The 19,883-nt window shown below is 34.7% G+C and overlaps 1 protein-coding gene across 1 annotated transcript in view; it reads right to left on the reverse strand.

Moving 5' to 3' along the window:
- Positions 1-2,104: 2,104 nt before the first annotated feature.
- The window catches only part of ZNF804A (zinc finger protein 804A), a gene marked incomplete at both ends in the record, with an annotated part of 315,452 nt that continues 297,673 nt past the window's right edge, over positions 2,105-19,883 (reverse strand). Inside the window, 2 exons of the mRNA XM_082657715.1 lie at positions 2,105-5,348; positions 7,641-7,771. Of these exons, the coding sequence (XP_082513841.1) occupies positions 2,105-5,348; positions 7,641-7,771 (3,375 nt within the window). The remainder of the gene's footprint in view (positions 5,349-7,640; positions 7,772-19,883) is intronic.

Here is a 19,883-nt window from a genome sequence, read left to right on the forward strand (position 1 = left end):
ACAAATGATGTATACAGTGAAATTAAGAAGGAAAAGATCAGGAGAAAAAGGAATTAAAGAATAAAAAGAAGAGGTAAGAGGTGAACATGTGGAATGATAGCCAGAAGATGACAAAAAAAGGGGGAAAATCTGCATATTTTAAAGTGAAACACTTGGTTTGATTTTAAACAGCAGAAACAATCCTGCTCTGATATTAAAAACAAACTGGAAAAAAAAAAAAACTGGGTCAGCATTCCTCAGTAGATATTCCCATCTATATTATCTTCAAAGATAGTTTCAAATATTTTGCTTGGGGAAAAATCACCCATTCCAATTCTAGTTACCATTTTTGGAACATGTTATCTTAGTGTTTGAAATAAAATTTCTTCTTTTATTATTTTTCTTCTTATTTGTCAATCATGCAGTCTTTCACAACCGTTTTTCAGGAAAACCTTTAAATCAATGATTATTATGGCACATAATCAAGAAAGTATACAACATAGATTTTTCCCCTGTTACTCTACTTACAATAGAATTCAATATATTATTCTGCTATGGGAATATATGCTTATGCTCAATATTTTTAGGGAAACCCAGTTCTTACAGTAAGCTTATGAAAAAGCATTTCTTCAATACAGCATCACTTAAAAGTTGCTCTTCCTTTAGAAGGACTCAGTTGGCCTCTCTTTTGCCTGGATTCATTGCTAGGCTACCATAATCCATTATCATTTGCACATGGTGAGTTGAATCCTCTCCACCAGGCATGCAGATTTTGTCTTAACCAGTGGCATGGACTGAGGCAGGTACACATTAGAAACTCTTGTGGGAAGTGTGATGTTCCCTAGTTTTCTATTAAATAATTATATTCTTTAGTACACATAGAAGCAGCACTTGAGTGAACAAGAATGCAGTGGTCATTAAAAATATAGCAGAATCTGGAAGGGTGATATGGATGGAGACTTTCTAATTGTTCCTGCGTGATTTGGAAATATGATAGAAACATGACTACCAGAAAGATTTGCAGAAGGAACAGTTATTTATTCACTCTCTTTCCCACTTCCAGATTCTCAATTAAGAGTATATCCAGATTGTATTTATGCCATTCTTCCCAAGATGTTATATAATGGTTAGTGATTAATTAAACCTATTCCTTAATCCATGCCAACATTCTTATATATGTATATTCTCCGCAACAATTGAAAATAAACACAATACATTTGATAATTTTGACTTACAAAAATGTTATAAGAGCTTATATTGGTTACTTGCTATTTCTTACCTACTAGTACTGTTTAATAGTTCCCGGAACAACACTAAATACTTTGCACGTTTTGTAGTTATTCGCCCCCCCACCGCACCAAATGCTAACATTACTTTAACAAGAATTTCCATGGTTTATTATCTAGAGGGCCAAGTGTTCATGAAATATAGTAAACTTTGAGTATAAGCAACATTATGACAAACAGAAAAGCAAACGGACTTAAACTTATTCTGAAAGATAGTATTACAGTTTAAGTATTGACAGAGCGCCAAAGATATTTTGCTGATCCTCTGAGGTTCAGAGATGTCAATAAACAGAAGAAACAATATAAATTCAAAATCTATTGTTACTATACAGTCTCAAAATAGTGAAAACCAACTAAAAACAAGGGTTTGATTTACTTAAATATTTAACAAAAATTTATTGCAAGAGAGATTTTTTTCACTGAATTTACAGTTTCAAGGAACATGGTACAAAACATAGTGCCATCAGCTTTGTCTAAACATTAAATAGGTGCAAATACACAAAGGTTAAAAAAAAACAAAGAGCATACTTTACAACATAAATTACAGTACTATAAATATATTTTATGTACATTATACATACTTTTAAGACATCATTTTAATATACAGCATATATTATATTGATTTTCAAACTATTCAGTGCCTTACTAATATTATATATCAGAAACTTAAGAATTTATTTGCATCATTACACCTACAGTAAATGATTTCATATCAATGAGGCCATATTTTGCCTAGTTTATTTCCACCATTTAAATAGGCAATTATCCACTTAGATGAGCATTAACATGTAGAGCAATAGTTTTCACATGAATATTTTCTTTCCCTTTCATAGTGATGACTAGAAGAGGGGCTGCAGCGGGATGACCGATGGGTGGGGGGACAGCAGTGAAGGAAAGAGTGCATGGGGTAAAGGTGAGAAAGCCAGATGGCTAGGATGAAGAACTGAAGCTGGAATGATTGGCATCTGAGGAGAAGCAACAAAAGTTGGCTGATTCCCAGGACAAAGCCTTGGTCCTACTTGTCCTACTGAGATCTGAGGTAACGATGTTCTGGTGAGAGCTGGGACTTGGGACAGAAACTGTTGGTGTGGTTGAAGCACTTTAAAGGTTCCTGCAGCGGCAGCTGCTGCTGCGGCTGCAGCAGCTGCTGCATGCTGCTGCAAAACAGTATGGTGGATAGCGGTTACAGAGGTAGAACACAAGGGCTGCTGCAAAGGCAAAGGCTGCAGAGGTGTGCTAGGGGGTGGGAGGGCAGCTGGAGGAAAAGTGAATTTGACCTTGTTGGCCAGCATGCTTTGTGGAATGATGTGCTGGTAGACTTCACATGGTAGATTTTTGAACTTGTCATGGTTTTCTATTGGAATCAATAATGCTTGTTCTGGTAAAGCTAACGGAGCCAGGATCTGCTCCGTTGTTACAAAGGTATGGCCACTGACATGTGCTTCTTTGAATGGTAATGGTGGTTGTGCGTTAAGGATTCCTGAATTAAAACACAGCCACTCAGTTGACGCCTCATTCATCTTTCCTTGTGGAAGGGCCTCAGCCAGTTCATAATGACAAAGGTATGATTTAGGTTGTGACTGTCTAAAGTTCCTTTCAATACTAGGCATCTTGAAAGGAATTTGCTTCTCATTAATATTTGTATTCTCACTTCTTTCTTTGTGTTCAAGCAAGGTACTGTCCATTTCTTCTTTTGTTGGGGCACTAGCTATGTAGACTGAAGTGGTGGGTTCATTGGAAATCTCTGACAGTTCACCAGAAGTGGTCTCCATTACGACCTGCTCAGTTTCACCACTGGTTTCAGAAGGAAGGGGACTGCTAGCGGGCAAAGACAGTTTATTTTCTACTTGGTCCATTTGTTCTGAGTTCCTTTTGACATTTGCAGTTTCTTGTGGTTTTATTTCCTCTTTTCTGTCTTCACTTATTATTTCATCCGGGTGATGTAAGAAAGAATTACCTTTCCTGGGATAATCTGTCTTCTCTTTGAGTTCCAAAGCTTCAAAACTGGTGTGGAATCTACTTTTTCTCCTCCATTTCCTTTTAGGTTTACAAGGAGCAGAAGCATGGGGTGGCCTCAAAAATTCTTCTGGTAGATAATTCTGTTGATCTAAACTTTCATCTGAAGAATAAGAATATGAATGTTGTCTACGTTTTTGATGGCATCTTTCTGATTCATTAATGAGAGAATTATAACCTCTTTTAACTGCCTGGTTCTGACTCATGCATTTCATTTCATTTTGAAGAACTAGGCATCTGTGATCTTGACTACAGCTGGACGTTTTGGCTTTCCAACTACAGTAAGTTCTGGAGTATGTTAAATTATGTTTCACAGAACGTATCATTGTTGAATTGGATTGTCCATTGAAAACAACTGAGCTCTTTTTACAGTGGTTTTTAGAACTGATAATATTCTTATTATTATTGTATTCAGTGTTCTGGGTTTTACACAATTCTTCATTTTCACTTAAGTATATGGATGCTGATTTGGGCCTTTTATCAGGTAATTGCTGTGAGTCTAATAATTGCTCTGTAGCTAAATACTGTTTTTCTGAAATTGTTTCCAGTAGATTTTTCCTAGTTTTATCAGTGTAACTATTTTCTCTTTCCATTTTGAAATACATTTCTGATTCTTTGGTTTTCTTTCCATAATCATGGTGACATAACTTTCTTCTTTTTTTCTTTCTTCCACTTTTATGGAACCAGAGTTCGTTAGTATCTTTCAATCTTATTTTGTTGTATTTGCCACCAAGAACATCCTGTTTTATCTGATTTTTAGTAAAAGTATATTTTTTTGTTTTTCTGATCCTACAGGAAATATTTTTATACCTCTGACTCATACTCTCATTTTTTCCGGAATCACAGCTATTGGAGAGTGTATCACCAGCAAAAAGAGGAGTGACTTGGGTATATCCATTTCTGCTACCTCCAATTTCATGATCAGTAAGTCCTGTCACAGATGCGTCCTTGCAATCTAAAACTGGTCTCTTGCAAATGTCTTCTCCCTTCTGATGAGAAGAAAGATCATTTAAGGGCAGCTTATTTTTATCTAGATTGTTGTTTAATTTAGTGGACTTGAAGTCAAAACAGAGAGGATTACAGCTATAGGAAACTGATGGTTGAGTAGTTGTGTAAATCAGCATTTCTGATGGCCACTGAAGAACTGTGGATCCATCTTTGTTAAGTACGGGTACAAATGGCTCACATGGTCTTTTATATAAATCCATTTTTTTACGTAGGGTTATATTATCCTCTTCAGAATTTAAAGGGGCCAACATGTCAGGGCTGTGATTTTTATATTCAGCTTCAGTCGTGGATGCATCATTGTCCTTAACACTTTCTTCTATGGTAGCTTGCAAAGACAAGCAGTCATTAGCCATATCAAGAACTATGGATTTATTTCCTAGCAAGTCAGAAGTGTTACCACTTACAGGTATGTCTTCATTAATAATAACATCTTCCAGTGGAATTTGATCTGCCAAAGGGACTGAATTTTGACAATTATCTGCATCAGATGATGAAGGGAGTTGAAACTGGCAAAATGGAGGTAATAGTAATGTATCTTTTTCACTAGAAACTTCTTTCATCTCTTGAGTTTGAGCAGTTTCTTTGTCAGTGCCCCTTCCTTCTGGTGGATGAAAAGAATTAGCTTTCTCCTCAGAACTCAAAAGCACATCTGTTGGTGAAGAGAGTTGAAGATGACAAGCACCGGGGACAAATCTACTTTTTCTGCTAAATCCTTTTTCCACAGAGGCATCATCATTGTATTCAGAGAAGGCTGCAGCTGAGGACTCCAGCTTCACGGATGCTTTCTTTGGAAATGCAAAAGAAAAGCCAATTTTGTGTCTGTGAATCCCCTGGGCTTGATCTCCAAGTTGGCTCTTTTTGGCGGTATAACTTTTCACGCTTTCTGGATCTGTAGCAACAGTGGTAACACCTTTAGCATTCTCTTGGCTATGAATCAAAGTACATTTGAAATCTTCCTGGTTATTAACTGAATCCACCACAACTCTTTGGGAAATTTCATTACAATTTTCTCTCACAGTAACAGTTGTTGACTTGAACATAGGACCACTTCCAGGAGCACTACAAAAAGAAACAAAAGTGTGTTTTCATAAAGGACACTTGAGGAAAAATACTCAAACACTTACAACTTAGAAATGTCAGCGTAAGATTTTTTTTCAGGTTTTAAAATCTTTGTAAGATAATTACTTTCATGTAGTGCAATTGCCTTCCATAGAACTACAGTTTAATTTAGTTATTGGATATTGTTTGGGATAACTTGGAGATGATGTCTTGAAGTTACTTTTATAGCTATTAACAGCAACGGTCAAAGACATTTCTATGCTCTCAGCCAGTGTTTCCAGACCAAGAATTTTTTTACCCCCATGGCCTCTTCAGTGACATTTTAGAATACGGAACTCTCTAAAATAAAATTAATTTTAATTCACAAATACTCAACACCATTGATCCTATATGGAGAATATGAAGGAAGTTAAAGAAAAACTCTCAGTCATGATGTAAGCAGGGCTGGGAATTCAGTTCAACAATTCAATTCAACCAGTGTTCACTGAGCATCTACCACAGGCCAGGTGATATGCTCAATGACAGCTCTGAGTCTTTTGGAATGGCTGTTCTTAATATTTAAAAATTATCCTGAAGTTATCCATTACATAATTATATAGAGTAAATATAGGAAAAGACTATACTTACGATGTGGTTTCCATTTATTTGGAATTACAGTATACCATAAATAGTGAGCTCTTATTAAAAGAATGATACTGTCCAGCACATAAACAAAGAACTACCTAAGTATCATCTTTACCCGAAAAGAATTATGCTATGCAGAATTTTCCATGCTTTTCTAAAAAGTTAGTTTCTCAGAAGTTATAAATTGTCCAAATTTTTTTAATCGAATAATTTCTTCAATATCTAACACAGTGGACTGTTTTATTACCTTGTTTGGTATTAAGAAGCAACACTACTTAATTTACACCTCATTAGAGGCACCAGATTACTGGGAAAATCATGTGTCTGGGGAGCAGTGTAATGTGAAATATTTATGTATGCTAAGAAGAGTAATTTAGATAAGAAGTTTTGCTTCTTTTGTACATATCTTATTATCAGCTCTACTTCTCTTAATATATTAGACTTTACATTTACAAATGAATTAAATTACACAGGTCCGAGATAATATGAAATGTAAACTTGCACTTATATAATTTTTCATTTTTTACTACACAGAATAAAACTATCTGGTTGGTATAATTCAACAGAGGTTATGTTTGATATTAACAGTTCACTATAGGATTCAAGATATATTTGAATTTTATTTTGACTTTTCTAAAGCTGACATCTCAAACAATGTTTTGTTTGGTTTTTTTTGTGGGTTTTTTTTTGTGGTACGCGGGCCTCTCACTGTTGTGGCCTCTCCTGTTGCGGAGCACACCGGACGCGCAGGCTCAGCGGCCATGGCTCACGGGCGCAGCCGCTCCGCGGCATGTGGGATCCTCCCGGACCGGGGCACGAACCCGTGTCCCCTGCATCGGCAGGCGGACTCCCAACCACTGCGCCACCAGGGAAGCCCTCAAACAGTGTTTTGATATGTCAATATCCCCTAACATTATTCTGTATAAAATAAATTTGGCATAAAATAGCTTTGTTTTAAACAATAATCAGAGAGGCCTATTTAATGGGGGGGGGTACCCTAAGGGTGGCTGTCTTTTCATAACATTGCCCTGGCCTGAATTTTTAAGTTCTGATTTATAACCTTATAGCTGCTCTCTGTTAGAAGCAAGTCAAAGTGTAAGAGTTGTAAAGTTTTAATAGTCCAGTTAGAGTTCATTCACAGTGAAACTAATTTCAACCTACCTCTGACATGCATAGGGCCTTCCTGACCTTTATATATTAAGAATACATATGGAACAAGGAACCTCTCTTTTTCACTCCATATGTGTTCTAAAGATCATTGCAAATAAAAGTTCTCCAAATTTTCAATGAAAAAATAAGTTCCTCCTAAAACTCCATTTATAACAAAGTCTACGAGGTGGTGCTTTGGTCTCTTCTTCAATCAAATGCTTTGAATTTCACCAAGAAATAGAATAGCATTCAACTAAGATAGCTTAAAGAGAAGAATAATGTAAAATTAATTTTTTTACAAACTAAAATTATAGTAATTTGGCTTTTTATTGAAATGTGCATTAAACAGGTGTTTGCATAAAACTCAAATTCAATTTACTGTTTACTGCCCACAGAAAGCCATGAAAATGTGAGCATCTTATTCTGGGTACAGAAATAGATAGATTTGTGCCCTTTATTCAGTTCCTTTTTTGTTGTTGTCATGTTTTAAGAAAACTTAACATTTTACTGTAGACTCACCATACAGTTTCCTTTCTTAGCTCGGCCAGCTTGTGCAGGCGTTGGAGTGCCTTTTCCTGTTTTCTTTCATCTTTCCTGGATTTAGATGCTACATTTCGAGCAAATTCCCTTTGTTTTAGTTCTTTGAGTCTCTATTAAAAAATACAAAAGTAATTAACAGTATTTAGGTCTATGGCAATGTCAAAGTTACTATTGTTGTTGTTGGAATTTTCCAGTACATCATCTTTGATCTCATCTAAGGAAAACACAGCATTTGTGACCATCCACTTCTAAGAAAATATTTTCTTGCACTTTTGGCTTGTAAAAAATGCCAAAACATGTTATTACACTGTATCAAAAGATATACCTATACCCTGGTAAATTGGAAAGGAAAAATTTCTTCTTTACTTATTGATTATTTCCTGCCAAGTTTCTCTGCCTAATTTAGACGAAGTGTTGGAGTCTTATAAACCCCTAATTTTTAAATAAATTCAATTAAGCTTGTGTATTTCAGTTATATATAATAAATTCCATCATATTTTGATGTGCTCTATATTAGAAAGGTGTCTGATCCTTTTCATATTTTTTAAGAGTAAATGTCTTATGTTAATCCATAAGGCAAATACCCTCTACTAATGTGATTTAAAATAACCCCTCCCCTCAAATACCAGGCATATTTCCCAAGTAATTCAAGATCTGGGAAGAAAATTAAGTGTCTTTGTGTAAATTCTTTTTATATTGAGCATATGTTTCTTCTGTATCAAAGGAGCTCAGTTTGGGGGCTGAAGGCCGGCAAAAGAACATGTCAACTTGAATAGAATTGATAAATAGCCATGTATGTAGCATGATTTAAGATACCCCAAAGTGGTCCCATGCCCCAAATATTTTCACTATAGTCTTTCACAGAGACAGTATATAGTCTTAAAAATGATTAAAGTACTGTTTTTTTCTCATGGAGCTCATGTTGTTATGCAATCGTGATACATCAGTCTTAGAATAGGGCTTTACGAGAATAAAACATATACTAATCACATTTTTATGAAGTGGTTGAACAAAATCTTAATAAATGCCTTATGTATATACACTGATGTATGCCAGCGTCTTAGAACAATGCCTGATCTATAAAAGACCTACTCAGTAAATATTTGTTGATTTACATAGAATCACTTAGATCCTCCAAATTATTTTCCTACTTCAAAAATAGTTATGCTAGGGAATTCCCTGGTCGTCCAGTGGTTAGGACTCTATGCTTTCACTGCCAAGGGCTCGGGTTCAATATCTGGTCAGGGAACTAAGATCCCACAAGCTGTGCAGTGTGGCCAAAAAAAAAAGTCATGCTAATGAAATAATATTAGATTCTTGGTCAACCTAGATTGTGTCTGCTCAATTTCTCCTACATAGAACCATAACTTAAACTTCAAATAATCTCTAATACTTTAATTAATGGGATTTATATAAGGTATATATACATATATATGCATATATATGTATGAGATTACTCTAGAATATTTATTTTAACATAGCACAAAGATATTTTGAGATCATTTACATTGACATATTTGTGAAGGAGTTTATTTAGAGTTGAATTTAAATAAAAGATAACCCACGTCATAAATAGCTAAATAGTACTAGTATTTCATAGAAAGTAAAACTTTGACATATATCATTGCATCATAACAAATGTAGCTACAATTTTATAATACATATTAAATTATTTGTTATTAAAAATATGTAGAATTAGAGATACTATGGCAAGAAAGTTTTAATTCTAGATTTTAAATATTCATAGTCTTGGTCATCTGTATTTCCTAAAATCTTGAAGTCATATCAAGACTCATTCAACAATTTATTGATCACCAGCAATGGTCATTCTGGTAAATGGCTGGGATATTTTTCAAAGAGTAAAGAAAATGTTTTTACTTTTATCTGGTGTGTGTCTCTGTGTCTGTGACTATATGTGTGGGCAAGTGTGTGTGAGTGTATGTTTATATGCATTTTACAAAAATAGGGAGAAAAGACACACAGGAAGAGATAATGGCAATCAGTGGTTGAGATATTCTTATTGTGCCATACGAGGACAGAACAGGGTTGCCCCAACAATCCCCAGGTAGGCTACCTGGGGAAAGTCACATCTGATCTGGGTCTTAAAGGATATAAAAGAGCATGAAGAAGAAGGGTTGGATGTTGGAAGTGAGAGGATATTTGGGGGAAAAGAAAACTCTTTTGTATAAACATAGAAATAAAAGCATGCATACTCTAAAAGAAAAATACTCGATGTAAAGAAGGATGGCTAGAGCAGAGTGTATTTGTGGAAGTAAGGAGAATTGATGAATTATGGGGTCCAACCAAATCATGGGGAACCCTATCATATGACTAAATGTGACTGTAGGAAACATTGAAGGAGTTAAACAATGCAGTGCCACAGTAGGACTTTTATTTTATTAAGATTCTTTTGGCATCAGTATGCATGAAACTTTGCCATAGAACAAGATTAAAGACAAAGCAACCAATAAATAGAATATCACAATGAACCAGGTAAGAAACAATAAAAGCCTTTTCTAAGGGAGTTGCAGTGGAGAGGAAAAGTAAAATTAGTGATTTATTGGATGTGCATAATTGAGTGACCTAAAGGATATGCATTACCTTTACTGAGAAATACCACCTGCCACTGTAAGAAACAGATATTCAATCAAGAGAGGGTTTGGGTTAGGAGGAAGATGCTAACAGAGGATTTGAAAGAAAGTAGAAGATTAGTTCTCTAAAATAAACATTTAAAAGAATCAAAGTGCCAAGTAAAATAAAGCAAGAAAGTTGCAATACCAATAAAAGAACTAACATTCAAAGATTTTCTAAAAATTCTATTTATAAATAGTGATATTTTAAGAAGCAGACATAATTTTTTTTCCTACTAGATTCTTTGGGTAACTGGAGACAACAATCAAGAAAGAGAGACTTGACTATTTTTAATAAAATTTTTAGAATAAATGTTAATTTCTATTATATAAATATGCATATATATGCAAGTTAAAAGTACAGTGCTTCTAACAAAAAGCTAAGCTTTTCTAAAGCAAGTATATGAAACGCCAAGAATTTCACTATTTACTGTTTCAAATTAACCATTATGATTTGACCTAATCCATTTCCACTGACATAATAGTTAAAAAGCAAGGAGTCTGTCAATTGTCAAATGCCAGTAGTGTTGTATTATCTGTGATATAACCGAGTGATTGATATGGCTGGAATCAGCCCCTAAATGATGATTTAGGGAACTGTGTACATTTATTTATTTTTTTAAAATTTTATTGGAGTATAGTCAACTTACAATGTTGTGTTAGTTTCAGGTATACAGCAACGTGAAGAATGCAAATGTTGTTTTAGTCTTGTAGAGGTTGTCAAGGAGCACCAAACTACATTCAAGTGTTCCTGTTGATCTCAATCTCCCTCTATGTACACATAATTTTCTTATCTCAGTGACAGACTTCCGGATACCAAGGTAAATAAACTTGACTAACATTTAGGGACTATTTAGTTGCAGAGGTTATAAGCCTGGTCAAATACTCTGGTCAGTTTTAGGATAAAATTTATCAGTCTTTATATACTTTCTTGCATTTTTCTGCAGAAAAATAAAGTCCTACATCATATTTTATATCAAGTAGAGTAATTTTGAAAGGCAAAAAATAGAAACCAAGTAAATTCTTTTGAGAATGCCAAATGGACAGAAAACTTAAGTTCCACACAAATGAATATACAAGATAATACCTGTGAGGCTTATGGAAATATCAATGCTATTTCAAAAGCTTCCTCAACAATTTACTGAGAATCACTCAAAAGAAATCCTTAGTGATAAATGTCAAGACAAGAATGACAGTCAGCAAGAATTAGAAAATTAAAAGTATGTTAAAAGGAAATTGTGTGGCCTAGCTACTGCATTACAAAACAAATTATAATGTACGCTCACATATAATTCAATGTACACTTTGAAAATATGCAATAAGGAATGAAAAAACAAAGAATCAATATTATTTGGTTATGATACCATTTCATAGGGTCTACTCTACTTTCCCACTGATTTACTTCTCTTAGTCTATAGAGAAACAGAATGTCACAAGGGCAACACAGGTCACTAATCCTCAGATATGGTCTCAGGAAAACCCATTGAGTTGGATGGTTGGGAAAGTTATAATGATCCTAGTCTCAGGTTAATGGTGGTGTTAAGACAGTGGCAAAGGTTTATTCAATGTGAGAAAGAGAGATAGAGAAAAAGAGAGAGAGAGAGAAAGATACCATTTAAATAACACATCAGTTTGTGTTTAAACATTTAGGTAAATTACATTGTTTTACAATTGCAAACAAAACTTTTATGAACATTCTTATATCTATATATTGTACACCTGTCTAGTCTAATTACACCCAAAAGGCAGGTTCCTACAAGAAAAACTGCTAGAATAAAAGATAAACATGCACTTTTTTGATGTTTTCCAAACTGCTATTCATAGCTTTATACCATCATTTCACTCTTCGCAACAGTATATTGGGAATATACACAATATTGGGTAGCATCCCTACTAAATTTGTTTAATTGGCAGTCAATACGTGATATATCATTAATGTTTTGCCTATAATTCATTTGTTTACTAGGAAGCAGAAATATTTTTACATATATATTGGCCACCTGTATTTCTTCATTTAGAATTAATATTGTTCCTTAAAGTTTATTAAGCAATATTATATACATTACTTTGACTCTGAAAATAAGCATGTGAGCAAACAGGTCTAGCATTATCATCCATACTCAGAGATGACAAAACTGAAGTTAAGCAAGTTTTAGACTTGTTCAGAGTTGCGTACAAGTGGTAGAACAGGACTGGAATCAGGATTTCCAGGAACACTTCCTGTGACTTATCTCCTATATTTACTCTTCTATATGTTATTCAAGCTTTCTAACTCTTTAGGACAGGCTTATTGGGATGTGATACAGATTTTCATTTGTCTTTCAGCCAGTACTCCTTGAGTGTCCATTACTTGTCAGCTGTTATTCTAAGCACAGTTGATATATCTGTGACAAAGGAGGAAAAATCTCTGTTTGTTTCACAAAATTTTCACCATAGTTGAGAGAAATGGACATTAAAACATGTAAATAAGTTGTATAGTATAGTAGGTAGTGAAAAGTGCTGTGGATGAAATGAATTTAAGCTGAGGGTGCAGGAAGTAAGGGGAGGGATAGCAATTTCAAATAAAGTGATTAGGTAAGTTTTTCTATTAGGCTTATTTTCTATTTCTGTTTAACAAATTACCATAAACTTAGCAGCTTTCAACAGCACACATTATTATCTCACAGTTTCTGTAAGTCAGTATGCCTGTTCTTTGCCCAGTCAAGGTGTTAGCCAGGACGTTTTCTCATCTGGAGGCTTGTCTTGGAAAAAATCATCTCACAAGCTCCCTAAGGTTGTTGGTAGAGTTTATTTCCTTCTGGTTGTAGGATTGAGAGCTGCAGTTTCCTATTGATTGTCAGCCAGGACTACTCTCTGAGTGCCCAACCTGCCAGCAACAGAAATCAACACTGAGCCCCCAATATGACACCATTCCCAGGTGTGATCAGCCATTGCCTGGTGGCAGGTTGATTACGATGGACAGTTTCCTTGAAAAAAAAAAAAAAAAGGCAGTGTTTTGTTCTTCCTGCAATAGACCTTTACTCTGGATGTGAACTTACCTTCCCTTCATGCAACACTTCTATCAAAACTACAATCTATGGACTTACCCAATGCCATTTCTACCATCATGATACTCCACATTTATGATCATTGTTCTGATCAAGGAACTCACTTCACAGCAAAAAAATAAAAATGTGGAAATGGGCCCATTCTCATGGAATTCACTGGTCTTACCATGTTCTCCATCATCCTGAAGTAGCTGGTTTGATAGAATGGTAGAATGACCTTTGGAAGACTCAGTTATATCTCCAACTAGGTGGCAATACCTAGCAGGGCTGGAGCAATGTTCTCTAGGAGGCTGTATATGCTCTGAATTAGTGTCCAGTATATGATGCTATTTTTCTCATAACCAGGATTGAAGGGTTCAAACATACAGGGGTGGAAATTGAGGTGGCACCACTCAGTATTACCCCTAGTGGTCCACTAGCAAAATTTTTGCTTTCTGTACCCACAACCTTATGCTTTTCTGAACTAGAAGTCTTAGTTCCAAATTGCAGAACAATTCCACCAGGAGACACATCAAGTATTCCACTGAGTTGGAAGTTATATCTGCTACCTTGCTGCTTTGGGCTTCGTATGCCACTGAATCAAAAGGCAATGAAGGGAGGTACTGTGCTAGATGAGATAATTGATTCTGATTACCAAGGAAACAATGAACTGGTAGCCACAGTGGAGGTAAGGAAGATTATGTCTGGAATACAGGAGATCCCTTTGGTGTCTCTTAGAGTTATCATGCCCTGTGATTAAAGTCGATGGAAACACTACACCCAATTCAAGCAGTATTACTAATGGCCCAGACCCCTCAGGAATGAAGGTTTGAGTTACTCCATCATGGAAAGAACCATGAACAGCTAAGGTGCTTGCTGAGGGCAAAGGGAATGAGTAGTGGAATAAAGCAGTTATAAATACCAACTATGACCACGACTAGTTATAGAAATGAGAACTGTAATTGTCATGGGTATTTCTTCCACATTTAATTATGAAAAAATATATATATATATTTTCTTTCGTCTCTTATTCTCTTATCATATACGATGTGTTGAATTTACATCATAGTATTTAAGTGACAGGATATCAAGGAGAAGAGTGAACATCACTTAACAACTTTGTATCCTTTTCTGGGGAGCAAGTCAGTGCATTTTCAATTGTATACAGGATAGTTGTATCATGTTAGGAAGCATATTGCCTGTTGTTGTCTTTTTCTGGAGATCGAGTATAGTTTAAGGAGGTATCTATGCATGGCAAACTGATAAGAGACAGACTTATAATGGTCAACTGTATGTGTCAACTTGCCTAGGCCACAATACCCAGATATTTGGTCAAACACCAGACTACATGTCACTGTAAAGGAATTTTTTAGATGAGACTAATATTTAAATCAGTAGATTTTAGATGCTAATCTCATCTAAGATCATTTTTAGATGAGACTAACATTAAATCAGATGAGTAAGCAGGTTTACTCCTTAAATCCTAGTAAAGCAGATTACTCTCCATAATGTGGGTGGGCTTCATTCAATCTGTTGAAGGCCTTAACAGATGAGACAAGTCCCCCAGGAAAAAAGAATTATACCTCCAGACAGCCTTTGGACTTGAGACTGCAACATCAACTCTTTCTTGGGTTTCCAAACTGGCAGTCTACCCTGCAGATTTTGGACTTGTCAGCTCCTACAATGTGTGAGCCAATTCTTGAAAACAAGTCAACAGATAGAGCGATAGACAGATTGATAGACAGATAAATAGGTAAATAAATATTCTATTATCTCTGTTTCTCTGGAGAACTCTGATTAATACAGGTTTTCACCAGAAGATGGGTATCTGGTTATGATGTTTGTGGTGAACAATGCAAATTGCCTTCACATTATCAATTACATCCTTCTAATTCGTTAGTAGAATTCCAGTTTGGGGGGAGGTGGGGCGGACAGAAAGATATTCAATTAAAATGATAAAAATTTCAGCCTCCCTGTATTAAGAGTGGATATGTGATACAGGCCTCACTAATTGAATTGTAAGCAGGTGCTTCTGAGGAGGATATGTCTACAAAAAAATAAGCCTCATTAAAGAAAAATTCTTTATGTTTTTTTAACCATGTTTTTCATTTCTTACCCATGTGTAATTGGGAGTCTTAGGTGGGAAGCAACCATCTTTCAATCGTAAGGTTGTCAGCTTGGCAGAGAAGGCCTAGATGCTAAAGATAGCAGAGCAAAAAATGAAAAGATCTCCATTCCCAATAGCATCATTGAATTACTGCATTATTCTAGGACTGATTACCTATGTAGTTTGGAAAAAAATAAATAAAAGCCAACTTTATCTGAGTTTACTTTTATTTGCTGCTGAATGTAATCTTGGCTTATATACCTACTTACTAGATGTGTGACTGGATAATTAATATCAAATTCTTAGACCTTTCCTCAGATGAAGATGCTGATGATGTATAAAGTCCCTTCTAGTTTTTGCATCCTAAGATTGATGCTTTCAATGTCATCTTTTAAGATGGAGTTAGTTTTTACTAAATAAAATATGTATTTAGAACATTAATAATAATTATCTTCTTAAATGTTTTCTCTACTACAAGTAAATCCATTACTCCTTTGAATTGGTCCAATACTTCTGTTCCTATTTTCATATATCTTAGTAAGTTAATATGTTACTCACTATTACTGTTTCCACAGGCTAAAAATTTCCTTTAAATTCCCAATAGTTGTTTCTATCAAGAATTGCTTTCAGTGATTTTTGAAAAATCTAAGTATGCTTTCTATCTTACATAGAGCAATACCTTCAAAGAATTACAACTAAATCACCATCTCTATTTCTTGAATCAATTTAACTCTCTTGGAAGACAATATGCATTGGGTTCTATTAGAATGTTAGCAAATATATTTCTTCAGGGAAGGTTGTTATTCAAGTGAATGGTATCACACTTCAATGTGTAATTTCCTTCTAGTCATTATTTAATCAATGGCTTTATGCTGAGTGAATCTGTGGAAGATTCTTTTTTAAATTTCTTTTCCCATTACTATCATGAATGTGTATCATTTGGACTTTTCTCTTGGCAGCTTTAAAAGCATCTAATCTCTTAATGGCATATCAGATCTGAACAATATCTTTCCCCAAGGCCTCTCATTCTTTAGATTCCATTAACTCAAGTTTCTCTTTGTGGACAAAAATCTCATTCTAGTTCTAATATAAAAGTCTTTGCAATCTGTATGTGTTATGTCTAAAACTGATTTTCCAACCATTCAGTTCATTTTCTTAAGTGCTGGATGAGAAGTGTCTCATGCATTTTAAGTGCTCATGAATGCTTCTCAAATTGAATTGGCACAGGATGGCAGTGATTAACTTCCTCATACAATAGGAAGCTTTGAAAGTTTGCTAACAAAAATCTCACTAAGATCTTTGGTATACAGGGAAAGCAATGGAAACTTGAGTCTAAGAAATATTGACACTTTTATTTTAAAAAATATACAAACAACTTGAGTGGCCTAAAGTGAAGAATAGTTAAGAATTATGGTTCAATTTTATAAGAAAATACTATGCAGCTACTACCAATAATGCTAAGAGTTTAAAATATTAGGAATATTGTTGTATTATAATGCTAGTTTTAAAAATAGCATGCTAATAACTTTATAATATAATTAAATGTATCTGCATCTATAGAAATAGACTAAAAATGCTAGAAAATACACAAATGTCAATGAATATTTCTCTTCGTAAGGTAAAAATCAGAAGAATTATACTTTCGTTTTCCATTATATGGTATTTTGCCATTTTTTTCTCACTAGCATGTTTTACTTTGAGAAGAGATTTTTAAATTTCAATTTGAAATATAAAAATTAGATATATTTTAAAACTGAAACAAAAATTACCATTGTATGGCTCTTCCTATCACACATTCATATTTATGGCCTAATAAATAACTAGACTGTTCCAAATACTTCCAAGCTCTCTAAACATGTATAAGTAAATCCTTATAGCCAATACAAAAGGATAAAATAATCTGGTGAATTTTTTCACACATGATCTTTAACGACATGGAATGATTGTGGGTTGGTTAATATTTTAATCATCTTTTTGGCATAAGTATAGTGGGAAAATAATATATAGGGACAATAGTAGTCAAAGTCTATGAGAAATATAATATCACATTATATAGAAATAGATATATTCTTTTTCTCTCTCAAAATTATCTTTATATATGTAATTATGAATGATTTATCATGTATATGTAATGAAATAATGAGTAATGGGTTAGCAAACATCTTCTCTATAGAGTAATTTAAACTTGGTGTAACTTACAGCTGTTTCTTAGGCATGTAATAAAGATGGAATATTAGTTGTGTTATTAGGCAATTTTGCTTATGATTGAAAATAACTCCTCTTTCGCAAACTGCATTTGGGTTGGGAAGAGTGTGAAGGATTTATTAATACTTGGTGGGAAGCCCTAACTGGTGACTTCCTTGAGTGCAAACTAGGTTTGTCCCTTGCCAGGACCATAGAAGTTATACCCACAGAACATTTTGCAAGATATAATTGCTCCTATTTGTGAGATAAGACAAACTTCTAAGCCACAGTGGCTCCCACATCCATCCATGTGATCTCGTCTCTTGGCAACTAAATTGTAACTTGAAATGCCAAGGGAAATAGCCCGTGAACTGCTGTGGGAACGTAAGAACTCCTGCTGGAGAGAAAAAAACCTGGTGTGTGATGCTGGCCGATAACTTTCTAAGTGAATTCTAATGTTGAATAATCATTCAGAGATGCACATGTGGCAGGAAGGGCCAAGTCAAGGTATGCTGTGTCCTCTAGGCACTGAGACCAGAGCTGGGCATGGTGATGATGCAGACCTTCATCCTGGAGGCTGCTGGAATTCTGCTTCACACCTTGAGAACATGGAGATCTTGACACAGGCAGCCAAGAGCCAGAAGAGCAAACATAAATGTGATATTTGAGCATTTGGGATGAAATCAGCTTGGGGAGTCTGAAGGAGAGGGATCTATGAAACCAGAAATGAGCACTGGCCACAATTAGATCATCAGAAGAAACATTACAGGAATGTGATGTTGGGAATCTAAAGTTACATGGCTACATGAAGATATCAAATGTTTAGAAACTATTATTGTGTGATGTCAGTGAAAATGACAGAGTAGAGAGTTCCAAGAACCTGACCCTCCATAGAAACAAAAAAATAAGTAAAAATTATCAGAATCAACTTGTCAAAACTCCGGAAAATAACCAACCATTTATAGCAACCAAGCAATTGCTGAATCAAGGTAAAGATGACTTAAACACAGTAGGAGAGCTTTGTGGCACTTTAGTTCACCCTTGTCTTTCCTACCTAACTGGGGAAAAAACAAACTGTCAATCAAGAATACTATAACTGGCAAAACTATATTTCAGAAACAAAGAGTAAAATTAAGATATTACCAAATAAACAAAAGCTAAAGGAGTTGTTGCCAGTAGACTTGTCTTATAAGAAATGCTAAAGGGAGCCCTTCAGGCTAAAATTAAAGGACTCTTGAGAGTAACCTGAAGCCATACAAAGAAATAAAGTACACTGGTAAAGGTAACTCCATAGGTAAATATAAAAGTCAGTATTACTGTATTTTACTTTGTAGCTCCTCTTTTACTCCTATGTGATTTAAAATGTAAATGTATCATTATAAATCTATGCATTGTGCATACAATGTACAAAAATGTAATTTATAACAATAACTACATGAAGGGTAAGGCACAAAGGTATATCAGGGCAGAGTTTTCAATACAACAAAAGCTAAGTTTGCAAAAGAATGTCAGACACCCAACACTAATAAAAATTAGTTCAATATGGATCAAAAACTAAATAGAAAAGCTAAATCTACAAAACTCTGAAGGGAATCATAGGGCTAAATCTTCACAACCACATATTTGGCAATGGTTTTTGCATATGACACAAAAGCATGAGCAACAAAAGAAAAAAAATAGATAAATGGGAATTCATTAAAATTAAATAATTGTGTGCATCAGAGTAAGTGAAAAGATAACCTACAGTATAGGATAAAATATCTGCAAATAAAATATCTTATAAGGGTCAAGTATCCAATTATATGTGGAATCTAAAAATACAACAAACTAGTGAATATAACAAAAAAGAAGACTAATAGATATAGAGAACAAATTAGTGGTTACCAGTGGGGAGCAGTGGAGGGGCGATATAGGGTACGGGGAATGGAAGGCACAAACTATTGGGTGTAAGATAGGCTCAAAGATGTATTGTACAACACATATAGCCAATATTTTGTAATAACTGTAAAATTTCAACAACAAAATTTTTAAAATGGACAAAATGTTTGAACAGACATTTCTCCAAAGAAGATATACAAATGGCAAACAAGGACAAGAAAGTATGCTTAGTACAATGAGATGCCATTTCATACTTACTAGGATGGCTAATTTTTTTAAAGGAAAATAACATATGTTGGCAAGGATATGGAGAACTTGGAACTCATGTTAATTGCTGTTGGCAATGTAAAATGGACAGCTGTTATTGAACATAGTTTGGCAGATGCTCAAAAATTAA

Source organism: Grampus griseus, assembly GCF_964374135.1.
Source record: "Grampus griseus genome assembly, chromosome: 7".
Lineage (NCBI taxonomy): Eukaryota > Metazoa > Chordata > Mammalia > Artiodactyla > Delphinidae > Grampus > Grampus griseus.